This window comes from Melanaphis sacchari, unplaced genomic scaffold (assembly GCF_002803265.2).
Source record: "Melanaphis sacchari strain LSU unplaced genomic scaffold, SCAv2.0 Contig11_pilon_pilon, whole genome shotgun sequence".
In the NCBI taxonomy this organism is placed as follows: Eukaryota; Metazoa; Arthropoda; class Insecta; order Hemiptera; family Aphididae; genus Melanaphis; species Melanaphis sacchari.
The window spans coordinates 62750-90735 of NW_020270469.1; the positions used below are offsets into that span (position 1 = coordinate 62750).

At 26.9% G+C, this 27986-nt stretch overlaps 1 protein-coding gene across 3 annotated transcripts; it reads left to right on the forward strand.

Annotated features, from left to right (window-relative positions):
* Window positions 1–1469: 1469 nt before the first annotated feature.
* Window positions 1470–27832, forward strand: LOC112604431 (carboxypeptidase M-like). Of its 3 annotated transcripts, XM_025353477.1 has the most exons (10): window positions 6311–6459; window positions 16336–17097; window positions 18321–18454; window positions 20165–20489; window positions 21801–21977; window positions 23879–23997; window positions 24123–24299; window positions 24885–24977; window positions 27142–27284; window positions 27474–27566. In XM_025353477.1, exons 2-9 carry the CDS (start codon window positions 16350–16352, stop codon window positions 27241–27243), a joined length of 1875 nt encoding a protein of 624 aa, XP_025209262.1. In that variant the 5' UTR covers window positions 6311–6459; window positions 16336–16349; the 3' UTR covers window positions 27244–27284; window positions 27474–27566. The 3 variants fall into 3 exon arrangements, with proteins under 3 accessions (XP_025209261.1, XP_025209262.1, XP_025209260.1); XM_025353476.1 differs by lacking the exons at window positions 6311–6459; window positions 27142–27284 and adding an exon at window positions 1470–1545 and having other exon boundaries at window positions 27474–27832; XM_025353475.1 differs by lacking the exon at window positions 27142–27284 and having other exon boundaries at window positions 6312–6459; window positions 27474–27832.
* Window positions 27833–27986: the final 154 nt, after the last annotated feature.

The window sequence follows — 27986 nt, forward strand, 5'->3', positions numbered from 1 at the left end:
TTATTAAATTTAAAAGCAGATGTAGTTCGATAACCTCGTGACAAAGGACATATTACATAGGTACAACACTCAAAATATTAACTATTATATACAATACTCATACAGTAAACACATATAAATACCGTGAATAAAAGTATGAAAATCCAATTTTTAATTGTTATTGTTTAATTTGTATCCACATTAAAATCTGTTGAATAATGTATTATATCGGTTGACCCCTACTATACGACGCAATTTCATGTAGTGGGTAAATTTAAAACAAGACTATGACACTAATAACCTCCGTGTGCAATTATTATTCTACGAAATTTTTCAAACTTTAGTACGCACCAAGTATCAATTTACACAACGGCAATAATTATTGATATATTATACTATATTTTTTGTCTGCAATAAAATGTATATCCCCATACATTAGCTATGCACTAATATTCATTATTTTCAAAAGTATAATTTTTTTTTTAAATTCTCGTCCTCGAAATTTTAAGATAATTTAATATTTTATACTGTTCTTAATTTTTGTTCCATAACGGCTATAACTTGTGTGGACTAGACCCTCAAGTTTGTATCTAAATCAAAATTCAAACGAATAATGCTTGAATTATTAAAAAGTATATTTTTATGAACTAAAGATATTATTCCTTAATAATGATTTTACAAAAAATATAAAATCTAGTGTTTATAATACCTGGAGAATACCTATCAATTTTAAAATGTTGATAAATTAATATTAATAAAATTTCTAAAGTTTAAAATTATCGTTACTCTATCATATCTTTTTAACCTATTATAATGATAGGTCTATAGTAGACCCATTATTTTTGCTATTTTATAATAACGTTAAAAAGTTAAATCTCATCGTTTTTATTTCGAATAACATCAATATTTCTTTTAAAAGTCTACCTGATTAATAATTTACTGAGAGACAGGATGGTTTTCATTTGAAAAATAAGTTGGTATCGACACTTAGGACACTCTTTGTATAGAATAAAAATCAAAATATTTGAAAATATGGTATTTTTATGTTTACTTAAAATTTAAAAATCAAAATTAAATAAATTTAAAAGAAAAAATAAAGGTGACTATGCTTACAGATAGATCACTTTGTACAGTATATCTGTATTCAATATACACCTGCATACAATACCTTTTTACAATATTAGTATGAAAAGTAGAATATGTATATATATATATATATAAATACCTATTAATGGTTAGGTAATGTATCACACATATAACTACATGTTATAATATACAGTTTGATTACAATTTATAATAGATTTTTTGTGGTTCATAAAAATTGATGTTCACGCGTTGCACTGTGAAAAAATGTCCTTATGAATAGGTTTTAGAAGGTAAAATACCAATATAATGTGCCCGAGTATGCGCAAACGCTCCCAAAATGAACCCTTATTTTGCTAAATGCATAAACCACAGGGTCGTCAGTGCGGATGCGAAAAGAGCAGGCGCAGGACGTATAACGCTGTTTGCAGTAGGTATTTAAGACGTTATCAATATGAGTGGTGATAATTTTCATATCAGTTGGTAAGTATTATACATTTTTTGCTCATTATTCATTTGTTAGTAGGTAATCTATGGCATTTATTAATTTATATTACAATATAATTAATAATATAATACAGTAATTAATGTTGATTATTGTTAATTAAATGTCAACTAGGTCCTACTTACTGAATAATATAAATTGCTGTATTTTTATTCATTTACCTTTTATGTTATTATTTTTCTCGTATTATTACAATTTCATTAAAATAGTAAATATTTATTATCAACACAATGATCAATTTTTGATACTTGGGTACACTATAGTCTATATAGGTAATTGTAATATTCTACTCGTAGTTTGTATTTATTACAACCACGAGGAGTAAAAATATCAAAAATAAACAATTATAGTATTGTATTATTTTTTCAGTCGCTTCTCTTTGTTGCATCATATAATATTATTATATTTAAATGTTTATTTATTTATTTATATTTGAAATTTTCCAACTAATAATAATATATATTTTTTAGTACTTGATTAAATTATTTTTTAAATAAATATTCTCTTGAGCATTCATAAATACATAAAATATATTCAGCAATATATTTAAATTTAATTAAATATGAATTTATAAAATGTTGAATTTTTAAATAAACAACGAAAATATTATACTACTTTACTAGTATGCTATTTTCTCAACGTATGTTATTAATTATACGATAGTCATAAATACTCGAAACTAATATTATCACATGACACAATATGTATAATTTTACACAATTTTACACAATAATATAAAACTGTACTTATATTTCTGTATACCAGGATTTGCATTTGAAAAAATTATTTTATTCATTATTTACAATTAAAACGTTTTAACAAATTTTTAGTTTATCGTTATTCAGAATTTCATTGTTATTTAACTTTGCGTTTATCGTTATTCAAAATTAAAATTTTTACTTTATTTTATAAATTATAACTATTAAATAATTGGAAATTAATTATTTTATTTAATGATATACTATATATAACATTTTGCGTTATGTGTTTCTGATGATATATCATATATATTGTTAATCGCTATTTTTGGTTTTGTGTTATTTAATTATTTATATTTATTGTTTTCCGTTATAATTACGTTTTCAAATTTCAATCGTTTTTTGTAAAATATAATGTTATTATAACATTTGTAAGCCCTGCTATATAAACCATTACTAATTATAGATTTATATGTATATAATATGTAATAAAATAATGGTTATTATTTCTACGTTTTTAATAGTTATTAAAATAAATTAAAAATATTATTATAAATACTTCTAATTTAAGTTAAATATGTTATAAATGAAATTCAAAGACAAAATATTTAGAGTTTTAGTTAGCAAAACTACGCATATTCTATAATATTTTAGATTCTAAGTGTTTTTTTTTTAGAACTCTCAGTTTTTGTATCTTAATAGCAGAAGGTTTAAATGTTGGTAACTATATAATTCTATTAGTCAAAATACCATACTTTATATTTAGCTGGTGGATATTCTTAATTTTTTTATCATCACAGTTGTCTTAACAATAAATAAATATCAAATAAATGATTTGAGATTTTTTAATCAAATAGTTCATTTAATTTTTGACAATTGAATCATTTTATATAGGATTGTGTTTAACTAGTAATTAGTAGTGAAGACAAGAAAAAAAATATGGAAAAAATAACAAAAATGTATATACAAAAAAATTGAAATCTTTATTATAACTTATTCAAAACTTCTTGAACTCTCTGTATTCGTGATTTATTAACTTAATTCTTAATAGTTATTAAGTTGCTAATCCTAGTTTGTATGCTAGGCTAGTATCTATGTTACTTCGTCGATTAATTATTATTATATCGTAAATATGCGTTTTGGAGTAGGTTAAGTGTTAGGTATCTGGGATTGAAAGTTTGAATAAGTCAAAACAACATTTAAACTTTTTCCATTATATTATACCCATGAACCATCTAACGCTCTAACTTATAGATACTTAAAAAATACATATTTTCTTGTACAGCTTTAGTGCTTTACTAGTATTAATTTATTATAATAGTATTTAAATTTATACTAATTATTAAGCCAGTACATTTTTATTTATATTTTTAATATTTTAAATTGTAAGAATTTTGTTAAACAAGGGACTATAGTTGCTATTTCCGGATGGGTGATCACCTGAGAATTTTAGCAACACACACGCATAATCGTATCTAACCATAATCGTTGAAATAAAAGTAGTATCTAGCTAAAATTTCTCAAAGCATAAAAAAAAGTTATAAATTATAATAATAATAAAAAAAAAAAATTATAATCATATACATAAACAAGTATTTGTTGTTTTAATGTCTGGTAAGCTGTAATATTTAAATTTATTGTTATTTATAATGTAAGCCACTTATTTTCTAAGTTAACTATTATTGTGATTTTTAAACGTAATGGTGATGATAGGTATTTTAAAACTATAAGCACAAGACATATAAATGCTTAACTATTATTTTTTTAACTCATATAAATATATAATATATTAACATAGTAATATGATGATGTTTTACTTATTTTTAAACCATAACCTAATTATTATTAATTTAATTAATTTTATAATTTTATATTCTTAACAACATATTTTTAAAATTATATCAACATAATATCTAGGAAGATAAGTTCCTCAAAATCATGATAACTCTCTAGTTGCTGACTACCTAAATTTTGGATTTTTGTGTATAGTACATATACTTAAATACTTTGCTATTTAAAAATAAATAAAAATTACTTAAATAACAAAAACAATAATAAATGTTAATCTTTAATAATTTTTCATTGAGTGATATTAAAATATTTTTTTCAGTATTAATTAAATAACTTAGGAAGAATTCAGAATTTAAAAAAATCGCCTCACCATATACTAATCTGACCAGTCAGCCTTGCGGTTTACGGATACCTGTGTCAGTTATACAAACATATTATAATGATGTTTGTGTCAACGTGTTATTATAGGATAAATACAATATTTTCATAAAGCCGTTTTAGTCATGTTAATACTGAGTAGTATACGATGCACAAGGATACTCTGTGAACTCCATTTCGAATAGTTTATAGCAGTATGCGTTACAGCGCATAACGGTAAAATCAACCTCCGCCAGGCTTCGCACCACGATAAAATATCGTTGACCCGATAAATTTAAACACATTGCGGGCGTGCGCGTTGTTAACAGACTTTATTAGTTGCTGTGTATAATGTTCAGATGTAGTTTATTATTGTGCCTACATGCCTTATAAAACCAATTCATTTTTTAAAATTTTAAATCTTGCGTGAAAATTTAAAGCTAATATAATAATATTCACCTGTAGGTATATTTAATATAAATAAATTGACCATATATAGGTTAACACAAGGTACCTTTAATTCTCTTTAGGTTCTTACAATAGTATAGGTAGATACTGTAAGAAAAAAAAAAATGATATATCGTTTTTTATAACTTATAATCCATTTTTTTTTTCAGTGAATTTTCTGATTAATATAAATTAGATAATATTATAATATTGTCAATTAACTGCAATATAATTATATTTTTAAAAAAAAGTTGAAAATAATTCCTTAATAACAAACGCACTTATAAAAAAAAAATTGTTTAAATGGCTAAATATTCATCTTTTATACATATTGATAAATATTTTTGAACATTAATATTCAACATATTCTTCATGAGCTAATTTATAATTATATTTTTGTTTATAAAGAATTTAATTTCATGATGATTTTATTACCTTGTATCTATTAACAAAATTACAGATATTTTAAGTTTATAACAAATATTTTAAAGGTTTCAATGATAATATTATCATTATTGTTTCCATTTTTATTCGTAATATTTTGTTTAAATTTACCAATATAAACTATAATACATTACGTGTATGTCTACGTAATAATAATGATAATAAAATAAATTAACTAATGAAAACTTATAATTATCAGGTTAACGTTACTCAGGAATAGTATCGTTAATCGGTATATATTATTATATGTATGTATCTAATACATATACATTTCTACATAATTATTATCTATAGTTTCATAACTTGTTAACAAAATAACAATACTGTACCTAAGACTAAAATTTAATTTATAATTCAATGTTATTTGTTGACATAATATTATTACTGTTTAATTTTCGCAATACATTTTCTAACTTCTTAAATAATACCAAAAAGTTAAAGATATATATTATACACTATACGCGATTAATAAAATTGTGTATTATAATTTGTATATTAAATTGTATTGATAAATTATGTAATTAAAATTGATAATATGTGATATTATAGCTTCAGATAACTATTAACTACCTATAATACTAAGAGTGTACAAAATAGGTAATAAACAATGAAGTTATTACATATTTTCATTTTATATTTTTAATAGTACCTACATAATATATAATAAAGTATACTTACAGAGTACGGAAGGCATAGGAAAAACGTGATGTAATTTAAAGGGAAATTGTACGAGGGATCAGAAAGACAATGTATAATATAGTAAAGAGAAAGAATTTTAATAATTGTTACCAATTTAAAATTTGCGTAACAAAATTAAAAGGTATTTTGTATTAAATTAATTATCTCCATAGTTAATAGATTCTTTCAATCTGTCATGATGTATATTATAATTTTTAATGGTATAATGGTTAATACTTACTTGAAGAAGAAAGTGGAGAGGCACACGCACGCTACTATTTCAGAGTATGATAACGTAGTGGTGGGAAACCAGTTCAGATACGACAAAACTAAGTTTTTGAGTCAGTCTCGATCCAGACTAGAATGAGTCGTCGTTTAATGTCAGATTTTTGTAGCTTGAAAAAACATTTTAAACGAGTATCGGGTAGAGCTGCCTATGCAAAATCAAGAAACATCTAACCAAACACAAATTTAAAGGTATTATAAACAATTTAATATTAATACAACACAACCATTTACAATATTTTAATTTTCTTAAACTTATTTTTTGTTTTAAAAAAAAAAAAACTTTCTTCTTTTTATCTACGTTAAGTAACTTTACATTTAAGTCCAAAAAATATTTATTTTTAGTTTTAATCAAGTAATAATTTTCATTAGATCTTTACTTTACACTGCTATTAATTATTATATTATTTCTGCAGAGTATAATATTTTAAAAATAATTAATGTCTTTGTATAAAACTCTTTTTAATTGTATAGGAAATAAATTCTAATTAATGAATAACACAAATAAAATAAGATTTGGTCATATTAATGCACCAATTATTACTGAAATATTGTTTCATATTAACTTTTTTTCTACGCTTTAAATATTTTCTAACTAAAACGGGTACTTATACGATTAAACGAAGGTCGCATTTTGAGGAAAATTGTGGGAGAATATGTGAGACTCCCGTAAACATTAAATTGATTTATTTGGTTATTAATTTCACACGTATAATAAAAATCGATTATCTTCCCTCACAATATCATTATTATTATTATTATTATTATTATTATTAAAATACCGCCTACACAACCAAATAAAAAATATATAATTTTCAAGAAATCATTACCTATATACCTACATATTATTTACAACGAATAGTTTTTATTCATGAGTTACTTATTAACGTCATCTTACTTATCTAAGTCTAACACTAATAATAGACATTGAATATTTTTGACACGATTTTTTTTTTTATCTCATGATTTACTAATATATAATTAGATGATACAAAAAAAATTGATGATTTTATTTACGATATTTTTTTATTTGCATATTTGTGCTAATAAATATTTATTATTCATATTTTTCCTGTACCTAATAAAATGAGAAACCTCATTCGAAAGCCATAAGTTTATTTAGTGTAATGTCTCATTAAATAACGTATTAAAGATTTCAATTATTTATTTTCAGTATTTATGATATTATGTATTTTTAATATGTATGTTATGTATATGTAGTATTTTAAAATATTATTTTAGTATACTTGGTTAAAACTTATTTTTATATTTTTATTTAAAATTTGTGTAATTCATATTTCTATGAACAAAAAAAAAAAATTTAATTATTTTTAGGTCAAATCTAAGTATTACGGGTTATTTTAAAACTAATAAAATAATATTTTATAATATCGCGAATAAACATACTAAAAAATAATATCGTAAGGATATAGGTAATAATATAATAAAAAAACAAATAAATGAGAAAAATTGTTTTTTTCGGTAACAAACACTGTGAGATACTTCTGGAACCATTACATACAATAATAAATGGCCAGCAAACCGATAATCAGGTTAAGTGTCGTCATTTCTATGTGTGAACGGTCGCGTGCCTTCCGCGTAGTATTCGCGTCATCGGTATTTCCTTGGACGTTCGGTCTCTAGTCTTCAATTCGCGACGACCTCGTGTCCGGAGAAGCGCCTTTAACGCGACGAACCGTGGGTAGGCATATGTACAGTGTCATCACCCTATAGTGTCCCTTTCTCTTCGGCCAAACCGCTGTGATATACATCACGAGCTCAGTACAGACAATGCCCCCTCGCGACACGAACTGTTGCCCCGATGACCCACATATTACATATTATTATTCTTGTATATCAAGAGGAATCGCCGCTGCTGCATTGTCGTGTTTTATTTAGGCCGTGTCTATATAGTCTCGTATTGTCATAATAATGCGTGTATATATAAGCATTCCTATACATGGAACAGGTGTACGATATTATACATAATACAATATATTTTGATGTTTATCATACATACCTACGACTTTAAAATAAAATTCACTTCATTTTGTAACATGAATTTCTAATAATATTTTCTATGATATATCTATTGACATTATTAATCTGCAGCTTTACATACGATATAACTATTATTATATGCGTTAAAACGATACAGAACGGTATCGAATACGATATATTTTTAATATTATGGACTAGTATTATTTATTTATAACATTATGGATGATTCATTAATTATACTGTTGTAAATTATTTTTTTAAGTACCTACACGTAAATTATAGTAGTTATAGACAATCGTTTTCGGTTATTTAGTTTTTCTCGCATACATCCTTAATATGACGTGCACAGCGCGATTAAAAGTAAGTGCGTCGCCGAGACGTCGACGTGTTAGTATGTAACTGCGTGCGTATAATTCGATACAGTATCTAGTCCCAGTACGATATACATATGAGCACCTAATATAATATACCAATATACGGATATACAGTTATAGCTTTATAGGTTTAGAAGACGATCAAAATCTTGTAGACTATAGACACTAGAAAGAATATGTGTAATGCGCGTTACGGGTTTTGAGACTAATCAAGGAATATCGTATTATAAAGAATATACATTAGTGAACACACTGTCAATTATTAAAAAAAATGTATTAAATACATTTCTTGTTTTTTATCGGTTATTTTATATACATGGATAAAAATTATTAAACTTTGTACTCGGTTTCAAGTAACGCGTGGCATCTAAATCATAATAACTGCAATGTATAATTTTAGAAATGAACACATTTCCTAATAGTTCTTAAAATTGGAAGTAATTTGTTCGCCCATCACAATAATATCATACTTGGATTTTTATTATTTTTTATATATACCAAACTATCAATAGACTGACTGATGTATGTATACAATTCACACGACCATTATCTACAGTCTACACTTTCGTTATTTTATACACAGTATTGTATTATATCAGTAGGCCAAAGAAAATTCGGCTGGTTTATTTATTCGGAAATCCATTGTTTATAATTTATATGCACTACCTGAAATCAACCTTCTATACTAACTTTTATTCGCGACGATTTTTGTTTGATTTGCATACTAAAAAAATTATTACACGTAATGTAGGATGCGATCGCAGTTAATTGACCGTAAAGGCACATTGCATATATTTTTTATTTATAGGTTCATTATAATATTTACTCTACTCGTATGCAATAAAAATACAATGTAGTATATAGGTTTACATTATTAAACTTATATGCGTATTCAGAATAGACCTAGCAGCATATATTGTTTTTATTTATTTATTTTTTTGTTTTGAAAATGTCTATTTAGTATTTAAAGTTTTAATATTTGCAATACAATAAAATATTAAATTTGATGTATTCTTTTGATGTTTGCTTTAGCATATTTTTTAAAAAGCTTTATCATTATAAATAATCACTAAAACAGTGTATAATGGTGTCTGTTTGTTATAAGTACGGAGTTTTCACTATTTGACATTATACAAAAATATTATTAAATAAATATACACATAAAAAAAAAAAGGATAAAAGTTATCAAATGAAATTTTAAAATATTTTGCGTCTCATGTTATATACATTTCACACATGGCTATACTCGTTACACGTATAATATATTTAGTACTTACCTACGTACATTATGTATAAGGGAATATAATTTTATTGTGTTTTAATAATAATGAAGTTTATTGCAGCGTGGTTATAAACTGCATATTATGTAGGTACCAGTACAAATGCAGTATAATATTATATAATAGTATTATAAAAAAATGTTGACTGTATATTGATATTACCATCATCGAATTAACATTTTACCGCGAGTAAAAAGAGAAAATGCATTTTTTTTTTGATACCTTTTGTTCCGGGGAAAGTATTTATACAATATACAATAATATTCATACCTAATTATGTAAAACATTTTAATATTAAATACTTCGCAAAACTGCACGATAGGTGCTCACTGCTTATGAACAACTCTAACTATTTGGTATTTACTTCAGCTACATAGAAGACAATTGAGTAATGACTAGGTACTAGATATCTATATATCTGGCTTATATAGAGGAGAATAGGAGTATATCAGTTACCTAAGCGAGAAATCAAATATCTGTCAGAATAATAATTTAATTAATGTAGTTATGTTAATATTGGAATCGTTAATAAGTTGTTGACATTTTAGTGAAAATTTCATGTTTATAAAAATAATATTTTCTTTAATTTTTTATTTTTAACAACCAAAATTATCTAAATTCTATTTAAATATGGGTAATTCAAAATGTATTATCAAAACTTAATACGTTGTGACTAGTATAACCTATAATACCATTCAAATAAGTTTTGCAAAAATAACTGTAACTGTAATTTGAGAATGAAAACATATTTTTATGTATTTTGACAGTTAAGTCAAATAAAAATAACCTTATATGTTATAAATTATAATAATGTTGATATTTTAAACTTTTTAAATAAAATATGATAAAAACTTCTAACGCATTTTTGATGGGGCCAAAATTCATAAAATAAATTATTATATAAGTATGTTAAATTTAAGATTACGATATCATTATTTACTAATCCAAAGTTTAAGTATAAACCCAAACGTCATGATAACTTTATAGAAACATTAGTGACTGATATTCACCCCTAGTTAACAATCATTATTTATTAATATATAGTTTGGTACCTATATACTCTGTTGTTAACGTGTAATTATTAATAATACTTTGTAATCATCGCGTGACGGTCAGCAATAATATGTCGTAGTGCCGGTATACTATAATAAATTGTATTGTAATCATACAATTTAAAAAAGTTACATCCGCCAATTGTATGTTGTCGATTGTGTTGCCCTGTATGGCTATTTATTATATATTTATGTAGGTATAATGAAATATTTTGATTATTTGTTAACAAAACGTATTGTTCTTGTATAATTACACACAAAAATGTAAACCTATAATAATTTATTCACTGTATTTTCATCATTATCTCTAAATGCGTAGATTTATACCCAAAATTGAGTATCTGTAATTTGCACTCGTTATTTTACAAACAAATTAACATAGTACATCTTGAAGTCATTCGATTGTATTACCGTATAGAATGTTAATGTAAATTATAAAGTAGCTATTTGTTATTAATAATTACTATAAATAATTTATTACTTATTATTTATATCGTTATAGGTGCAACTTGGTTAAGAATTGGAAAGGCGGGTTATAAAATATATAATCAATAATAATTCACAAAAAAGATTTTCTTCTGTAAAGCATAAAATTGATTTAGAATAAGTAGGTAAGCTATAAGGCTGTTTCCCAAATTTGATAAATGCTTATATTTATTATACTATTTAATAAGGAATGTCATGTGATGATACCAATTTCTTTTTTACAAAAGAAACCAATTTTGTTTTTTTTTTTTTTTACTGTAAATAATTAAATTGATTTAATATTTATAAATAAAAATAATAAAAGTATAGTTCTAAGTGTTGAATATATTTTAAAAGTTCAATACTCAGAATTTGAATGAATACATTGCTAAAAAAAAAATTAGGGTGTACACTGTTAATATTTAGTGAACTAAATAATAACTTAGTATAAAAGTATAAAAGAAATCTCCTTACAGTTTAATTGGGAGGAAAAGTTGTTTATTGTCTCCACCCCTCCCCGTCCAAATAGTCCTAATTCGGCCTATGTATATCGTAAAAATAATATATCTAATCGTAGCATATATTCATATGTTTATGATTTATGAATATCTAATGTACCTACCCAAGAACAATTGTATACATATCTCTCGCATTTCGTATCAACGGAATATTTACCGTATAAAATCGACTAGAATATTGTTATTAACCTCCACTGTGAAACGTATACATATTTTTTTCATAATATGGACCCCCAAATATTTGAGAAATAATAACATCATAAAATTACGTTTTAATGATCAACGGCTTAATTTATATTGATAACGATGATGACGTTTTAACTCTTATCGATATTATATACAAAAACATATGCATATAATATATTATATATATATAATAGTAAAAATTTCAACATGGATGAAAAGACCATGTTTTGTTTGACAAATGTGTACCATTCGAAAGTAAAATCAACGACACGCGTAAATACTAAAAAAATAACAATAATAACGTTATATCATATTTTATAATACTAAGTTATCTAATGAAAATTATCTTAATTCTAATAATAATTCCATGTTATGCTAATTATCTATTATACTATTGTCCATTGTATTTTGTATAACGTTTATTTTAACACCAAAATTGTGCATGTTTTCGCATGTTATACATCTTCTGTAATACACACAATACGTCGTAAATTTCAATATAATATGGTCTGAATGCTTTGATTTTTATACAATACCGTTTATTATACTATATACCTATAATAACAGTGTGCATGCTGCAATTTTTCTCTACCGGGAATTTCACTCAACGAATACATTAACATTTCGAGTAGTTTAGGCACTTGATATACAGGTAGAGTAGCGTGTAGCTATTCATATTAATGTAGTCGACCTTTATCTTAAGCGAATTTGTATATAATATAAAAATAACGCGTTCCAGTTTTTGTCTATACCAGCTACAGCTGCGTATAAATATAATACTCCGATCGGACGATTTGGCCACGGTGATTTTATTGATTCGTTTGAATCGTCTGAAAACATTTTGAAAACCTATAATTCTAGTTTGTTTTCTACTCGTACCTCGTACAGTTCACAGCTGTACATATCTTTCTCTAGTGTTTCAACGTAATTTGTTTTCGTCAGACGTGTTTTCATAGTTACCTATATGAAACAACAATGATGAGCGTTTTTCAAGATTTTAAAAATCTGGCAACTGGCACATTATTATATGCGTGTAGGTACTCGTACAATGTAGGTGGGTAATACTACATATTATATTATATACATGCAAAATATAATATGAATTAAATTTAATGATAAAAAAAAAAAACAAAAAACTCTCACACGTGTTTAAAGCGAACGTGATGACAAAGTCGTTATATATATTCTATACGCATATGATCAACATCCGCGTGTGTGTATACATTTTAATAGTTATACCTACGTGACATGGACGCTCTGGCTAGGTGGAAATAGAGCGCGAATAATTATTATACCGATGAGATCCGGAAAGTGACACAAGCAATGAAATACTTTTGGGGAAAAAATAAGCGACCGCCAAACCGTGTTTTTGTGTTGAATAATAATATATTATATATGATAACTTATTCTAATGGTCGTGAACACAACATCCCTCTTATTGAAAATCATGAATACTGTTAATCTAACTTAGCCTTTTGATATGAGAGATGGGGCTATTTAAAATCTCACGCTAAAACACATTAACCCAAAACGAAAAAACTCACATACTTTATAGTTCATATTATGTAGTTCGAGTGTATTATATTAGTATATTACAATTAACGCCATTATTTTAAGCACTCGTTAAACGTCATATAATATATGATATTACGACATTATATTTCTATGTTATCCTACATATATAAATAAAGTGCAGATATCAAAAAATATATATTAATAATAATGATAATTTTAATAGAACTTATCGATTTTATATCAACATTATTTTATACCTGTTACATTTGTGTATACGACTACACACGAAGTGTGTAAACATAAACACGATTACAATTGCATATACGTATTATAATATGTATTACCATACAAAAATAACTGTTTTACCCGGCGCATACTAGTTGCCTCCCAAAATATACGAATTGCCTCCCATCCTTATCGTAAATAAAAAGGTTAATTTACACTAGTTGCCTCCGATGACCAGGTAGTTCATAATTATATACGAGTTGCCTCCCATATAAAATTAAGTAGTGGTTCATAAACTTCACTAAACAGTTCCACATACAATAGGTAATATTTATTCATTATTAAAAATATCAAAGTTGGTTAAAAACAATAATAATATAAAAATAATCAATAAAAATAAAACATATTATACTACTTATTAAAAATATATAGTGCAGTTAAAAACATCAGTCTTAGGTATAATAATATGTAGAATAATGTTATAATAGTATTTTTAGACAAACATTTGCTGTCTGAGGTACGTCGGGAGGCAACTCGTATATAGTCGGGAGGCAATTCGTATAAAAATTATTGACCTTTTTGACTTCGGGAGGCAACTAGTGTGTCCCCGTTTTACCACGAATATATTATTGTCGTTCAGAACCTACCTCAGACAATTCGCCGTATACCTAAGCAGTCGTGTCTTAGGTACAATAATTTATGATGTAGATTGAAGAACATGTTTGTATGAAATATGAACACATTCAATAAATAAATAAAATTCACCAGTTTTGGGGATTTTTTTAGAATTACGGTTAATATAAATATTAATAGCAATGTAGCATTTGGTAGCATTATTTGGATATTCTGTTTTTTCGAATATATTATTATAAAATCATGTCCGTTAGGTGGTTTTAGTTCGCGCAAACGAGTCATTCGGTTACAATCGTATACTGTATACTTATCTAAATATCCAGTGGAGTACATTTTTGAAATAACCGTTCGGTTTCTCAACGTATCATATTCTTTTATAATATAGTCGCGTGTATAATGTAATAGCAGTTATAAACCCGTTACCTCCCTGAAACCCGTCTACAGAAAGACTACTTTGTATACTAATACGTATAGCATGTACATTACGATTATACCATCTGAGTACTATTCATTTTTTAATGAACACGTTTTACTGTTACGAGAACCATTGATAAACAAATCATCGTGGAATGTACAAAATAATTATTATAAATATATTGTAATAATTACCTATATAGTGTGTAATATTGATAAAAGATTACACGTCATACGCGTGCTTATGACGTATTTAAATAATGAGTATACGGTCTTTAGGTTAATGTGCTGTATCGTAGACTGGCGAGATCGATATGAAAATAAGACGGATTAAAAAAAAATATTATAAAATTATATTATAATTATTTATTTTTATGCATTACAATATTTGTATAAGTTATATAGATAATATATTATATAAATAGTGCCATAATAAACGCGTATTTAATACAGACGAAATATTTTTCAAGAGCATGTATATCGTATATTTGTATGTTCGTATCGTATTATAATTAGGTATGTGATATTAATTAAGTATACTAATATTTATTACATAGCTTTGTTGTACTCTTAAATCCATTCTATAAAACCATCACAATATTGTTGAGCTTAAGGCTAAACAATTATGATTTAAATTTTTAACGTTATTTTCTGGTAAAAAAAAATGAGACATTTAAAAAATGAAAAATCGCTCATTATTACCATATTATACATTATTTTAGTCATTATAAAATAATACAACTTAACAATAATGAATAAATATTATTGCTAAATTCTAGCAGCTAGAATAACAAAATTAAATTAAAACAATAAGTTGTAAATTCTAGTTAGATAAAACTATTTTTTGAAGAGCAAAAGTATTTATAAAGATTTTTGTACATATTAAAACAAAGAAAAAAATGATAATTTAATAAAACTATTAATCTAATAGGTAATTTTGTGATAAAATAAGATAAAATATAAGTATAGAAATAAATTGAAATGATAATAATATTAGAAGAACTTATAACAGGCAACAGTATTGCATATTTGCATGCATAATTAATACTTATCATTTTTATTCTGTTTTGGTTAAACTAAAAATTATTGTAGATACAATTTTTTAATTTATAATTAAAATTGGCGTAGTCCAGTTTAATTGTATCATTCATAATAGTTATATATTGACGGTAAACTTATGCCATAGACGCTATAAATGGGCATTAATCGTTGTGAATTACGTGGTGCTCATAATTTGTTAGTTTATGACTTTATATGCTTTATATTTTAGAGTACTTAATGACTTAATTAGAATTATAGATTTTTCTATGTGACATAATGTAATTAAACCTAATAACATTCATTGATATGGCATTAAAATGAAAACAATGACATTTTATGAATTGTGTATGTTGTGTATTTACAGACTAATCGCGAACGATGGCGTCTTCCACCGTGACGACGTGCCGGGCGAGAGCTGACGATCGTCGTTCGCATTTGCTGGTGTCGGTTAGGAAATTGGTCGTGGTTACGATCGCGATTGCGCTTTTCGCATTGCCAGTTCATTGTCAATCCGAAAAACGACTATCGTCCATCCAGCAACAACAGCAACAACACCAATACTACGATTCGGAGGAGCTGACCAGTGGCGGCGAGGTGATCAAAAGCAAAATTAGACCAGACACGTATTCCCAAGACCCATCATCGTCGCAACAGTACGAAAAGCATTTACAACACGGCAAACAATCGGATACGGTCGGGTCAGCTTCTACCGTGTACGGTGAGCAGTATGGCGATGGAGGTGTTCTGATGCAGAAGGATCAACCACTGTTGGACGAAGAAGCTCAGGAGTCAATCAGCTCTGGTTCGATAAACAATCACAGAATACCACAGTATACGCGCACTGGGTCTCCTGTGCCCACCGATGTGGTTGAGGGCAAAAATGTGGGCAATCGGGCCGTCGGTAACAACTACCATCACCCTGGTAACCCATTACCTGCATCCAGTGGTTATGCGGTCGACCCGGTATATGGGCCGCACTACAGTTCCCAGGACCTAGTCCAGGATCAAAACTATCAGCTCGAATTTAAGTATCATGACTACGATAAGATGACCAAGTTCCTGAGGACCACATCGTCTCGGTTCCCTAACCTCACAGCTCTCTATTCCATTGGAAAATCCGTCCAAGGTAGGCTCACATGTTTAATATTACGTATAATAGTGTATCCTTCGCATCATTAATATTTATGTTATTATTGTCTACAACTGTTATACTTTACATATAATATATCACATAACGTTAATGATCCACATTTAAAATTTTCGAAAATTCTTGTGTCTAAATATTGTTGGTCCGTTTTATTGGACAACAGTGCAACTATGTTCAATTTTTTGTAAAACTGGCCTATTATATTGTTTCACTCTTGGTTAAGTATGTTTGACCCATCGGGTTTGCGTTTTCTAGTTGATTTCGATTTTGTTTATAATATAAAATATAAACCATTGAGTTTATACTATTATTGCAAAATATGACTACTAGTGTCGTAAGCATTTACTCTTTTCGAATTGGAGGAGTGTGTTTATTTTAGTTTTATCGAGAAAGGTCCAAGCTAGTAACTATACTTATAGTTTTTTTAGTCATCTAGTTTTCCTTATTGTATCATAATTTCTATCTATACAGATTAAATTTTATTTTATTGGCATCCCAGATTGGACATTTTACCATTTTGAGCACTGTAACATGTGACAAAATATTTACATATTTCACAAATGTCAAATAAAAAGTTATAGTTTTTACACAAAATATAATTAAAATATAAATAGCGTATCAACTATCATTTTGTTGTAACTTTTATCATGCTTGATCTCGAATATTATACGCTACAATTAATTATGTAATTAGAATTATTAAGATTGTAATACATTTAATAATATATACTTAGTAGATTTCATTATGTATTTCTTTTTAACAAAAAAATTGCACACAAAAACAAAACTAGAAGATTGACAATATTAAAAATAAATTAAATGAGCACAAAATATGAAAGAATTATTGTAATAGGAAATAGCACAATATACTATACTTTTAAGTACCTATATTTTGCTAGAAACTTATTTCCGAATTTTCCATATTATTTTGTTTCGAAAATGTTATGTAAATTGTATAATATACATAATTGATAACTATAAAAAAAACCTTCATCCGATGTATGTTAAATATAGTGATGATAATACCTATTTTCTATAAAACATATACTTTGTGTGTTTAAATAGTGCTTAAGAACATTCAAATATTTTACTCGAGTAAAAATTATAACACTAAAAAAACACTATTTAATATTATAAAATTATACATAATATGTATGTAAAATGTGTAATTTAAATTTAAAAAAAAAAACATAAATATTATAGGTCGTGACTTGTGGGTCATGGTGGTGTCTTCCAGTCCGTACGAACACATGATTGGCAAGCCAGATGTCAAATACGTAGCCAATATGCACGGAAACGAAGCGGTTGGCAGGGAGCTCATGTTGCATCTAATTCAGGTAAATACAGTTACTATAACTTCAATACCCATCGGCTATTACCAATAAGCAATAGGTATATGTACATTGTTTAACGATTGACAATTTAAAAAATTTACATGTATTATATATAGCAACCTTATGCATGGGTATGGGTATACGAGAACATACATAAATATTATACTTCTACGATTTACTGTTTATTGTAAACCATATTTTAATAAGACTTCATACTTGTTGATTGATTACCATTATGTATATGCCGTATTTAAAACTATAAATGTGCCTATATATATATATTTAGAAAAAGAGCTGTAGAAAAACATTTTACCGTAATATCTAGAATTTTTTAAAGTTACCTCTTCCCCTCAAGATATTCCGAGTATAGGTAATTTATAGTATAGTATTAGTAAAGACAACTGTTTTATATCGTACTGATTTAAATAAAGTATTCGATATACTCAACAGAAATATAAATAACATATTAGATATAATTTTTATATGTCATATAATCATATTGTATCTATAAAATACTTTAGGAATTCAGCAATTGACAACTGACAATTTTTGCAGACGTCAATCGCAATGCTTGTTTACGTTATCACATAGCACACACAATAATATAGTGTAACCGTAAAGGCACCGTAAATACATTGTTACATAGTTTATAACTGTATATTATAATATATTCATGATGATGACTCTTAAACTAGTTCTTAAAAAAATAAAATATTATAATTATTATTACGATTTTTGGAGTCGTGTATAATAATAAGTTATAACTGTTTCAACACCATAGGATATAATATTATTGTTATAGTTTACAATTGAATGCATTACTTTTAATTTTAATTTCCATGTGAAATTTTGCTTTAAGGAAGCATTATGCAATAATAACTTAAATATAAAAAAATCTATTCGAAAACATTGTTTATTGGATATAAAATATGTGCGAGTCGTGGTGAACAAAATACACAAACTGAATTCCGTTTAACTATTAAAAATTCAATTCAAAAAAGTAATTTCCTGTAAAAATAAAACGAATAATAATCCGTAAAATGATGTTTAATTGTCGATTTGACGACCGTATAAAAAGCGTACAACGAATATTTCGTGTTTACGGTACATTTTACTAAACGTTTTCAGACCGTTGTGTATTATGTTTCTAGCAATTTCTCGACTTACGTTTATGTACATGGTATATTTGCACATTTACATGTATATTGGTATCAAATGTTTCCGGTTTCCGGAAAATATTTTATATTTTTACGTTGTTGCCGTCGTTGTATTGTAAATAAAAATTACACATATTAACACTCTGCAGTATTTCCCTCTGTATGGGTGAAGGCGCCAGACGGCCATTGTTCTTTTATTCCCTATACTTCAACCCAATTTTAATAAAATATAGTGTGCGGTATCAGATATAGATGGGTTTTGTCTGTTGCTGACAGACAACAGCACTCAATTTTTATTTTTATAATTGTACTCTTGCAGATTTTTAGTAATAATCCATCTAAAATTCTAGGAAATTGTTTTGAAATATGTGTGTATATCCATAGGTAGGGTAAAATTTCATTATTTAATTAACGCACCAGCTCTGCGTTGAAAAAAAAATTTAAAAAAATAAATAAATTTACAAAGGATGGTAATATATACATATATTAAGCGAGAATAATAAATTGTGTTACTTAATTTAAAAATAAAAATATAAATTTGGTTCGTGTTCATTAGTATTTGGTGAACAGTTACTCGGTGGACCCATACATTCGATGGCTTCTAGACAACACGCGTATCCACGTGTTGCCGTCAATGAACCCGGACGGTTTTGAGGTGGCCCGCGAAGGTCAGTGCGACGGTGGTCAAGGCCGGTACAACGCACGCGGTTTTGACTTGAACCGAAACTTCCCAGACTACTTTAAGCAAAATAACAAGAGAGGACAACCAGAAACTGATGCCGTCAAGGAATGGACGTCCAAGATACAGTTCGTTCTATCCGGTGGACTTCACGGGGGTGCCCTAGTGGCAAGCTATCCGTTCGATAACACTCCCAACTCAAGTGAGTCAACTATAAACATATAACATTTAGTATTATTATTACATTTATAATTTTATGATCTCGGATTTATTGCATAAAACAATAAATTATAATGCATACACTATAATGATAAATTAATAATTAAACAAAATACTTAAATCGATAGATCGGTTAAATATAGGTCCATTGTAATAGTAGAATATAAACTTTTATTATTATTATTTATTTTGAATTAACTTTTTATTATTATTATAAAGATTATTTATAAAACATAGGTTTCATCAGATATTGAAAAAAATTTTTATAATTTTCATCTAATTCCAAGGACTTTTTCATAATTGTGTAGTTATACATGTATTCACGTTATTTGTTAATGTTGATACAATTTATGTCTTATTACATAAGTCATAGAATATAATTTCAATTAACATATAAATAATTATATCTAACTTTACTGCATTTTCAGTTTCTTGATTAAAAATAAAAACATTAAAACAAGATTTTTAAAATTAAAAATGTTAAATATTATACATTTTATTTCAATTTTATCTTTCTCGTTTCGACTAACTAGATATGTCAATAATTATACTATGTTGACCAGCATAGGTTAGCAAAAAATTGATCTATGTGTAATATATTTTTAAAATTATCATATATTTAAAAAAAAATTGGATTTAAACGATATTTTTCATGTCTAACAAAATTTTAATTATAAAGGATTCTGTATTTCATCACCACTGTGTTCTGGTAAGTATATACATTATACTTGTACATATAACTATAGAAAAAAAAATAATAATTTAAATTGTTTCTGAAAGTACCTCTTATGTACATTCACGGATTCACAGTATAAATATATATCTTATATGTATAAAATGAATACTGAATAAATGAAAAAAAACGGCAATTCGATGATTTGGGGTTATCCATAGATTCGAGACGACGTCATCTATATTAATCATGATATGTTCCCTTTCAAATCGTGACCGAAACACTGAAAATGAGATGTGTTACTATTTTTTTTCGAAGAATTTCAAAATGATTAATATTTAATTAAATTGTACATATTGCGTATAGACTATAATTTGTATAAGAGCATAATATTTTGTAGGCGTACACTGCAGTACACGAGTTAACGCTTTAATCCCAATATTTATAAATAGAAATTAAAAATTAATTTTATCGAACGTGACAAATGAGTACTGACGAGATGTTATTATAACAATACATAATATAATTATTATTATCATGTACCCAACATCGTCATTAATCAAACGTCCCGATATACCTGTTTATAATATGATCATCATTTATGTGTTTTATGTTTTACAGTGTTCCAGAGCTACACCTCTACACCGTCGTTGACGCCCGACGACGACGTGTTTAAACATTTGGCTCTGACCTACTCCAGAAACCACCCGTCGATGAACCAAGGAGTGGCATGCAAAGCGGGAACGCCGACGTTCAATAACGGCATCACCAACGGAGCCGCATGGTATCCGCTCACAGGTAAAAACCGGTCAAACCATCGTAGGTGTACGTAATCCCGAATGTTAAGTTATTATGTTTTTACGACGGTAAAGAAAATATGTTTGAACCGATATCGATGGACGATAGGTACGTACCTCCGATACCTGCGCACAACGGTATTATAAAACACATATGTACTTATCTAATCATCTATCATATATCATCAAAATGATTATGTTAACTGTCGCAGAAATAACTACATTCCTTACCTTGAAAAAAATCATGCATATCGATATTTTTGGGAATATTTTCAGTTTTGCTACTCGTACTTTGTTTCGAGAAGTTTTTGTACGTACCTAAAATTGTATGTTCAAAATACGGTATTGCAAAATATGAAATTAAAGATGTATACTTGTTGTTCAAAAATTAAAAAAACGTACTTGAATAACATAATTAAATAATGTTTTTTTATAATGACTTCAAAAAAAGTGTATAAAAAAATATTTTCAAAAACATTAATAATCTTCAAAAATATGAGTGTTTACCTTCAAAAACAACGAAATTTTTAAGCACCGTTGCAGCAGTACAACGTTGATTATTTAGTACATATTATTTATAATGACTGCAATTTACAACTAAGTGCATTCTCAATCAATGTATTATGTTTGATCAAACGCACTGGTATAATAATATGGTGTATCATGTTATAGACATATTATTATATAAGTATCTATCACGATTTGATATTTACCCACCGGCTACCTCATAGATACCTAGGTATCTTAAATCATGATATTTACATACCGTACTCATCATTCCAGACATATACTTAACTAAAGTTATTTCTACAGGCGCAGAAAAACCGCCTTTTCCGTTTTTAATACGAAATAATTATACATAGATAACGTCAGTTATAGGTCTGCTCTATATAGTGTAATTACTATAGTTGTAAAATAATATATTTATATATAGAACTATCGTATTATTATTATGCCCGGGAACTAAGTATGTCTTGTGTGTAGTGTGTATCATCATTTATATTCTGTGGTATCATTATAACGGGCACGGCTGAAATAATATACAATAATCAATAATGCTATTATACTTTCTACATCCTATTTAATAATCGATTTCACTCTAAATATTATTTTACAAAAAAATGGCAACTGCAGCGGTATTAAAAGTACATTAAAATTTTAAAAACCTACTTTTTTTATATAATCTATCAACTCTATCTATATTGATTTCGTTTAAAAACCTATTAAAACACTACGAATATTAAAAATGCATTATTAGTAAAATAAACGCAGTTGCGGCGTTTTCTTTTTATCAAAATAATCTAGAGATGAGGTTGTATTAAATGACATTATTTTTTTATTATTATAATTATTATTATTTTTTTTCAATCACATATGATTCAGATTTTAAATTTACAACATTTTGAAATAATTAAAAATAAATATTTATTGATATGATAAAAATATTTACGTTAACGTACTATTAAAATAGTTCTCGTAAATCTATTTTATCCTTTTAAATGATTGAAATCAGTATTAACACGGAATCTCTAGTGAATTACTTTGAAAATAAATAATAATGTATAGAATCGTCAATAATACATTTACATTCTGTTAGAAGTTAGAACTGCCTATACAAGACCCCTTAAAATTTGTAAATTGTCTTAACTTTTTTTTATAACATAATGTTGAGAATGGAACTAAACTCCTTCATTACCTACGATCAGATTTAAATAATTTGTTAGTGTACCTACTTGTTTATTTAGTAACATCGTAATATACATATTTCGTTAATTTTTTTCAACATATTAAATATCATGAACATACAATTATTATTGTCAAATGTCAATATTTTTTATTTATTTATTTTTATTCTTAATATTATATTTTAATTTAATCTAATATTATTATTTAATCACGTAGGAGGTATGCAAGATTTCAATTACGTTTGGTACGGTTGCATGGAAGTGACATTGGAATTATCTTGTTGTAAATACCCACCTACTTCCGAGCTGCCCAAACTCTGGGAAGAAAACCGATTGGTATGACCATAATAATACATTCAATACTTCGTTAAATATGCATTGGATGTATAGTATATCATAGTGTTGATGATATCACCGTGTCTAATATGCATTTATTTATTTCTAACAATTTTTTTTTTTAGTCACTCGTTAAATTCTTGGCCGAAGCTCATCGGGGTGTCCACGGGTTCGTGATGGACGAACATGGTAACCCGATCGAAAAAGCGTCTCTTAAGATCAAGGGTCGTGACGTAGGATTCCAAACGACCAAGTATGGTGAATTCTGGAGAATATTGTTACCTGGCGTTTACAAGCTTGAAGTAAGTAAAATATAACTTATATTATCTATATACAATTATAAAACAACATACACATTAACATTATAATACCCACATTTCCAACATTTTTTATTTTTAGAACTATATTTTTATTCACAAAATATGTTGTTCTACACATTACGTAAAAAACTAACTAAAATAAGTTAACTTTGAGGTATACACAATACACATTAGTCCTAGACCCAAGTAATACCATTGAACTATTGTTGTAAAAAACATTTGCTTCGTAGAATTTAACTAAAAATGATTTTAGATACTTATTTTATAAAATATGTGACTTTAAACTTACATTATGCATTTATTTAGAAACATGCGATTCACCGTAAAACACTCATCTTATTCGTATGTTATCATCACGTTAAACCGATCACACCGAAAATACAAAAACTTGTGTATACCTATAAACGTAATTTTCTCGCAGAGATAATATACCTGCAGCAAGACGGTGAATAACGAAAACTCATGTTGGGAAAATCATACATTCCCATAAAAACCTCCTCCATAAATCTCCATTTCCGACACAACATACATACATTATAATACATCGACCGTTTCGTGTGATTTTAGATCTACGGAGACGGATACATACCCAAGGAAATGGACTTCATGGTCGTGGAGCAACACCCCACGCTGTTGAACGTAACACTGCACACGTCCAAGGTAGGTCCGTCGGCCAACAAGCCCCGTCTAAAACCCTGGCAACCGCCTTGGATGATCACCCGGGACGAGACAATCTCCATCCGGGGTGCATCCCTGAATTTCAGCAGGAACTGGCGCGACGGGCTACGGGTTTATAGCAGCGACGCGCGTTCGACGTCGCGCAGCTGGCACGCGAGAACCGTAGCCTTGGTGGCGGTCGTGCTTATTTCCGGGATTCGCAAATAACTGCTTTTCGCGATTAATTAATATTGTATATTATATTATGCATGACGTTGAAAGGACGTAGCGGTACTCGCCGTATAGTATCTGTTTTAATGATGGTTGGCAGTCACAATTCTGAGTTGTTAGCTTTAATGTTAGAGCAAATAACGATTGACCTAGGTACTATGAAAAAAAAAAAAAAAATGAACATTATACGTATTCTCTTTCGTTAGATTTTGACGATACCTAATTTAGTTTTTATAAATCAATTGAAGTAAAAGTAATTTACGAATTGCTTAAAAATTAAAACAAATGTCATAAAAATCAAACAGAAGAGAACCAGATGGCCAATGTCTTTACTCTTAAGTTCATGATTGGTCAATTCACTTTATCATAATAAACATAACGCAAAATTGAAACTGTTGAATGTATATTTTCGAATGTTACCTATGTTAGTAAGGTAAAGTTAACATATGAGGGCACGACGTTCTACAACTAATGTTGTCTGAGCTGAGTAGATAATTTGGAATATTGAAAATTTACTATTGCCCTATGTACCTTTAACTTTTAAGTATACGTATACATTAATGAACGTTTTATGTGAGAGAGCTAAAGTTACTAAAAGTTCTTAAATATTTTAAATGCTTCTTAAAATTGCTTCTTTAACGGCTTAGACTAATTAATTTACTGGTGAAAACTGCTATAAGAGCTAAAAAAAATTTTTCAAGTATCATCAGTAGTTTGATTTAAATATTGTCAAAAATTTGTATTTTTTAACATTTGCACTAAATAATATGAAAAAAAAAATATTTAACCATTACAAGTTTAAAATAATTTCTAGAACGAAAAAAAGTATCACCAACTACTAATTTAACATAACGTTAAGGTGTAGGTACAAATATTATTTCAATAACATTGTTTTATTTAGTACCCGTTCCGTAATACAACGTTACCTATATAAAATAATATGAATCTGAAAAAAACCATTATGTTTAATAAAAATGATGGTTTAACAAAACATTTCTGCTATTTTAATAAATGAGGGAAACTAATAATTATAGTTATAGGTATCTTCTCGAAATACTTTTTGTTTTAACAATTGATACTCGTATATTTATGGACTTGAATAAATTTGACGAATGACCTTAGTAAACACTTTTTTTGAGTACCTAGTAATTTTGTCTTTGTCATAATTATCTGCTATTAATTTTTTAAATCTGTGCATATCCAAAAATAATATCAGTATTGTATTATTTTAATTGTTTAATGTTTTAATTAATTTATAAGGTAAACTGCATAGGCAGTTAAAAATAAAGGTTAAATTAAAGGTGATAAAAATAATACATTTATGACTAAAAATAGAAAAATATAAGGCATTCAAATTGGTAAATTACATTTTTGAACATGTATTACACTAGAAAAATAAAAAGTTTTGCATTTGAAATGTCTAAAATACCTATAACGATTTAAAATGGTATAAAATATAATAGAAATATTTTTTCCTACATGTATAATTATCAATGAAATTGTGTTTTGTGTTGTTTAAAAAATATATTTTATGTATCATGGTTATAATATATTTAACAAATGTGAACATTTTTTATGAGTAACTTGCTAATTTTATATAAATTACATACACCATTACAAATACTGTATCGAATGCATCATAATAATATTACATAGAACTTGTGAATTTAAAATTTGTGAATAAACTGTTTAAAATATTTGATACTTAAATAAAATATAATTTGTATTTAATATTTACATATTATATTGTTTTATACTTAGCAGTGGCTAACATTAATTGGTTAATTTTATGTCACCTTGCTTTTAATAACTTGCATGTAGAATGATTTCTGAATTAACATCTTCCTACTTGATGATAATAACTGGTGAATATTGCAAATTTCTTTTCTATAACTATTATTCTTTGCACACATGTACAAAAAGCAAGTGGTTACAGGTTCTAAGGCAAAATACAATGTCTGCATTATCTTCTACTACTGCTGCTACTGTTACTACTACTACTACAGATACAAGAATAAAATTCCCTAATTCTAAATGATTTTGAGTTTGAAGTTTCTATATCGACTTCAATGATATTTTGTAAGTAATACCATTGATTATAAATACTGGTATTTTTATCAATGGTAATGTGTGTTAATGTTTCTGATTTACTAATTTAACCTTTTTGATTTTTTGATTTACATAATTTATTAAATTCATAATGTAGATTATATAAACACATCTTTATTTTATTTTTTTTTAACGATATTGTTATAAATGCACTTTCAGAGACAAGATAACACACCTTACAGACAGCCAGTTCCTCATTTCTATCATCATCATCATCCACAAGGTATAGCATTGGCACCTAAACAACCGACTCAAGACACTGGAATATTATCAAGTATTACATCTGGTTTCAATAACTTTGTCAGCAACATGTTTGGATAACCTAATTCCTATCGAAGAACCCCTGATTCCCAAATAATAAATAATGAATTATTATAGCCAATATACGATCTCTAAGCTATAAGACACTCAGCTTTTAAGTTAAGTTAAGATTTTCCATCCAACAAATAAATACTTAATGAAACCATTGTAACAATTTTAATAATTTACCTCCTATTTAATAATACTTATTTATTGAAATTTTTATAAATTATTACATTAAATACTATAATATATTATACTATTTTTATTATTATATAAATATATATACATATATTTACAAATTAAAGTATAGTTATTTAATTCAGTAATTTTTGTATGGAAATTATTTTATTATTTTGTGTACATAATATG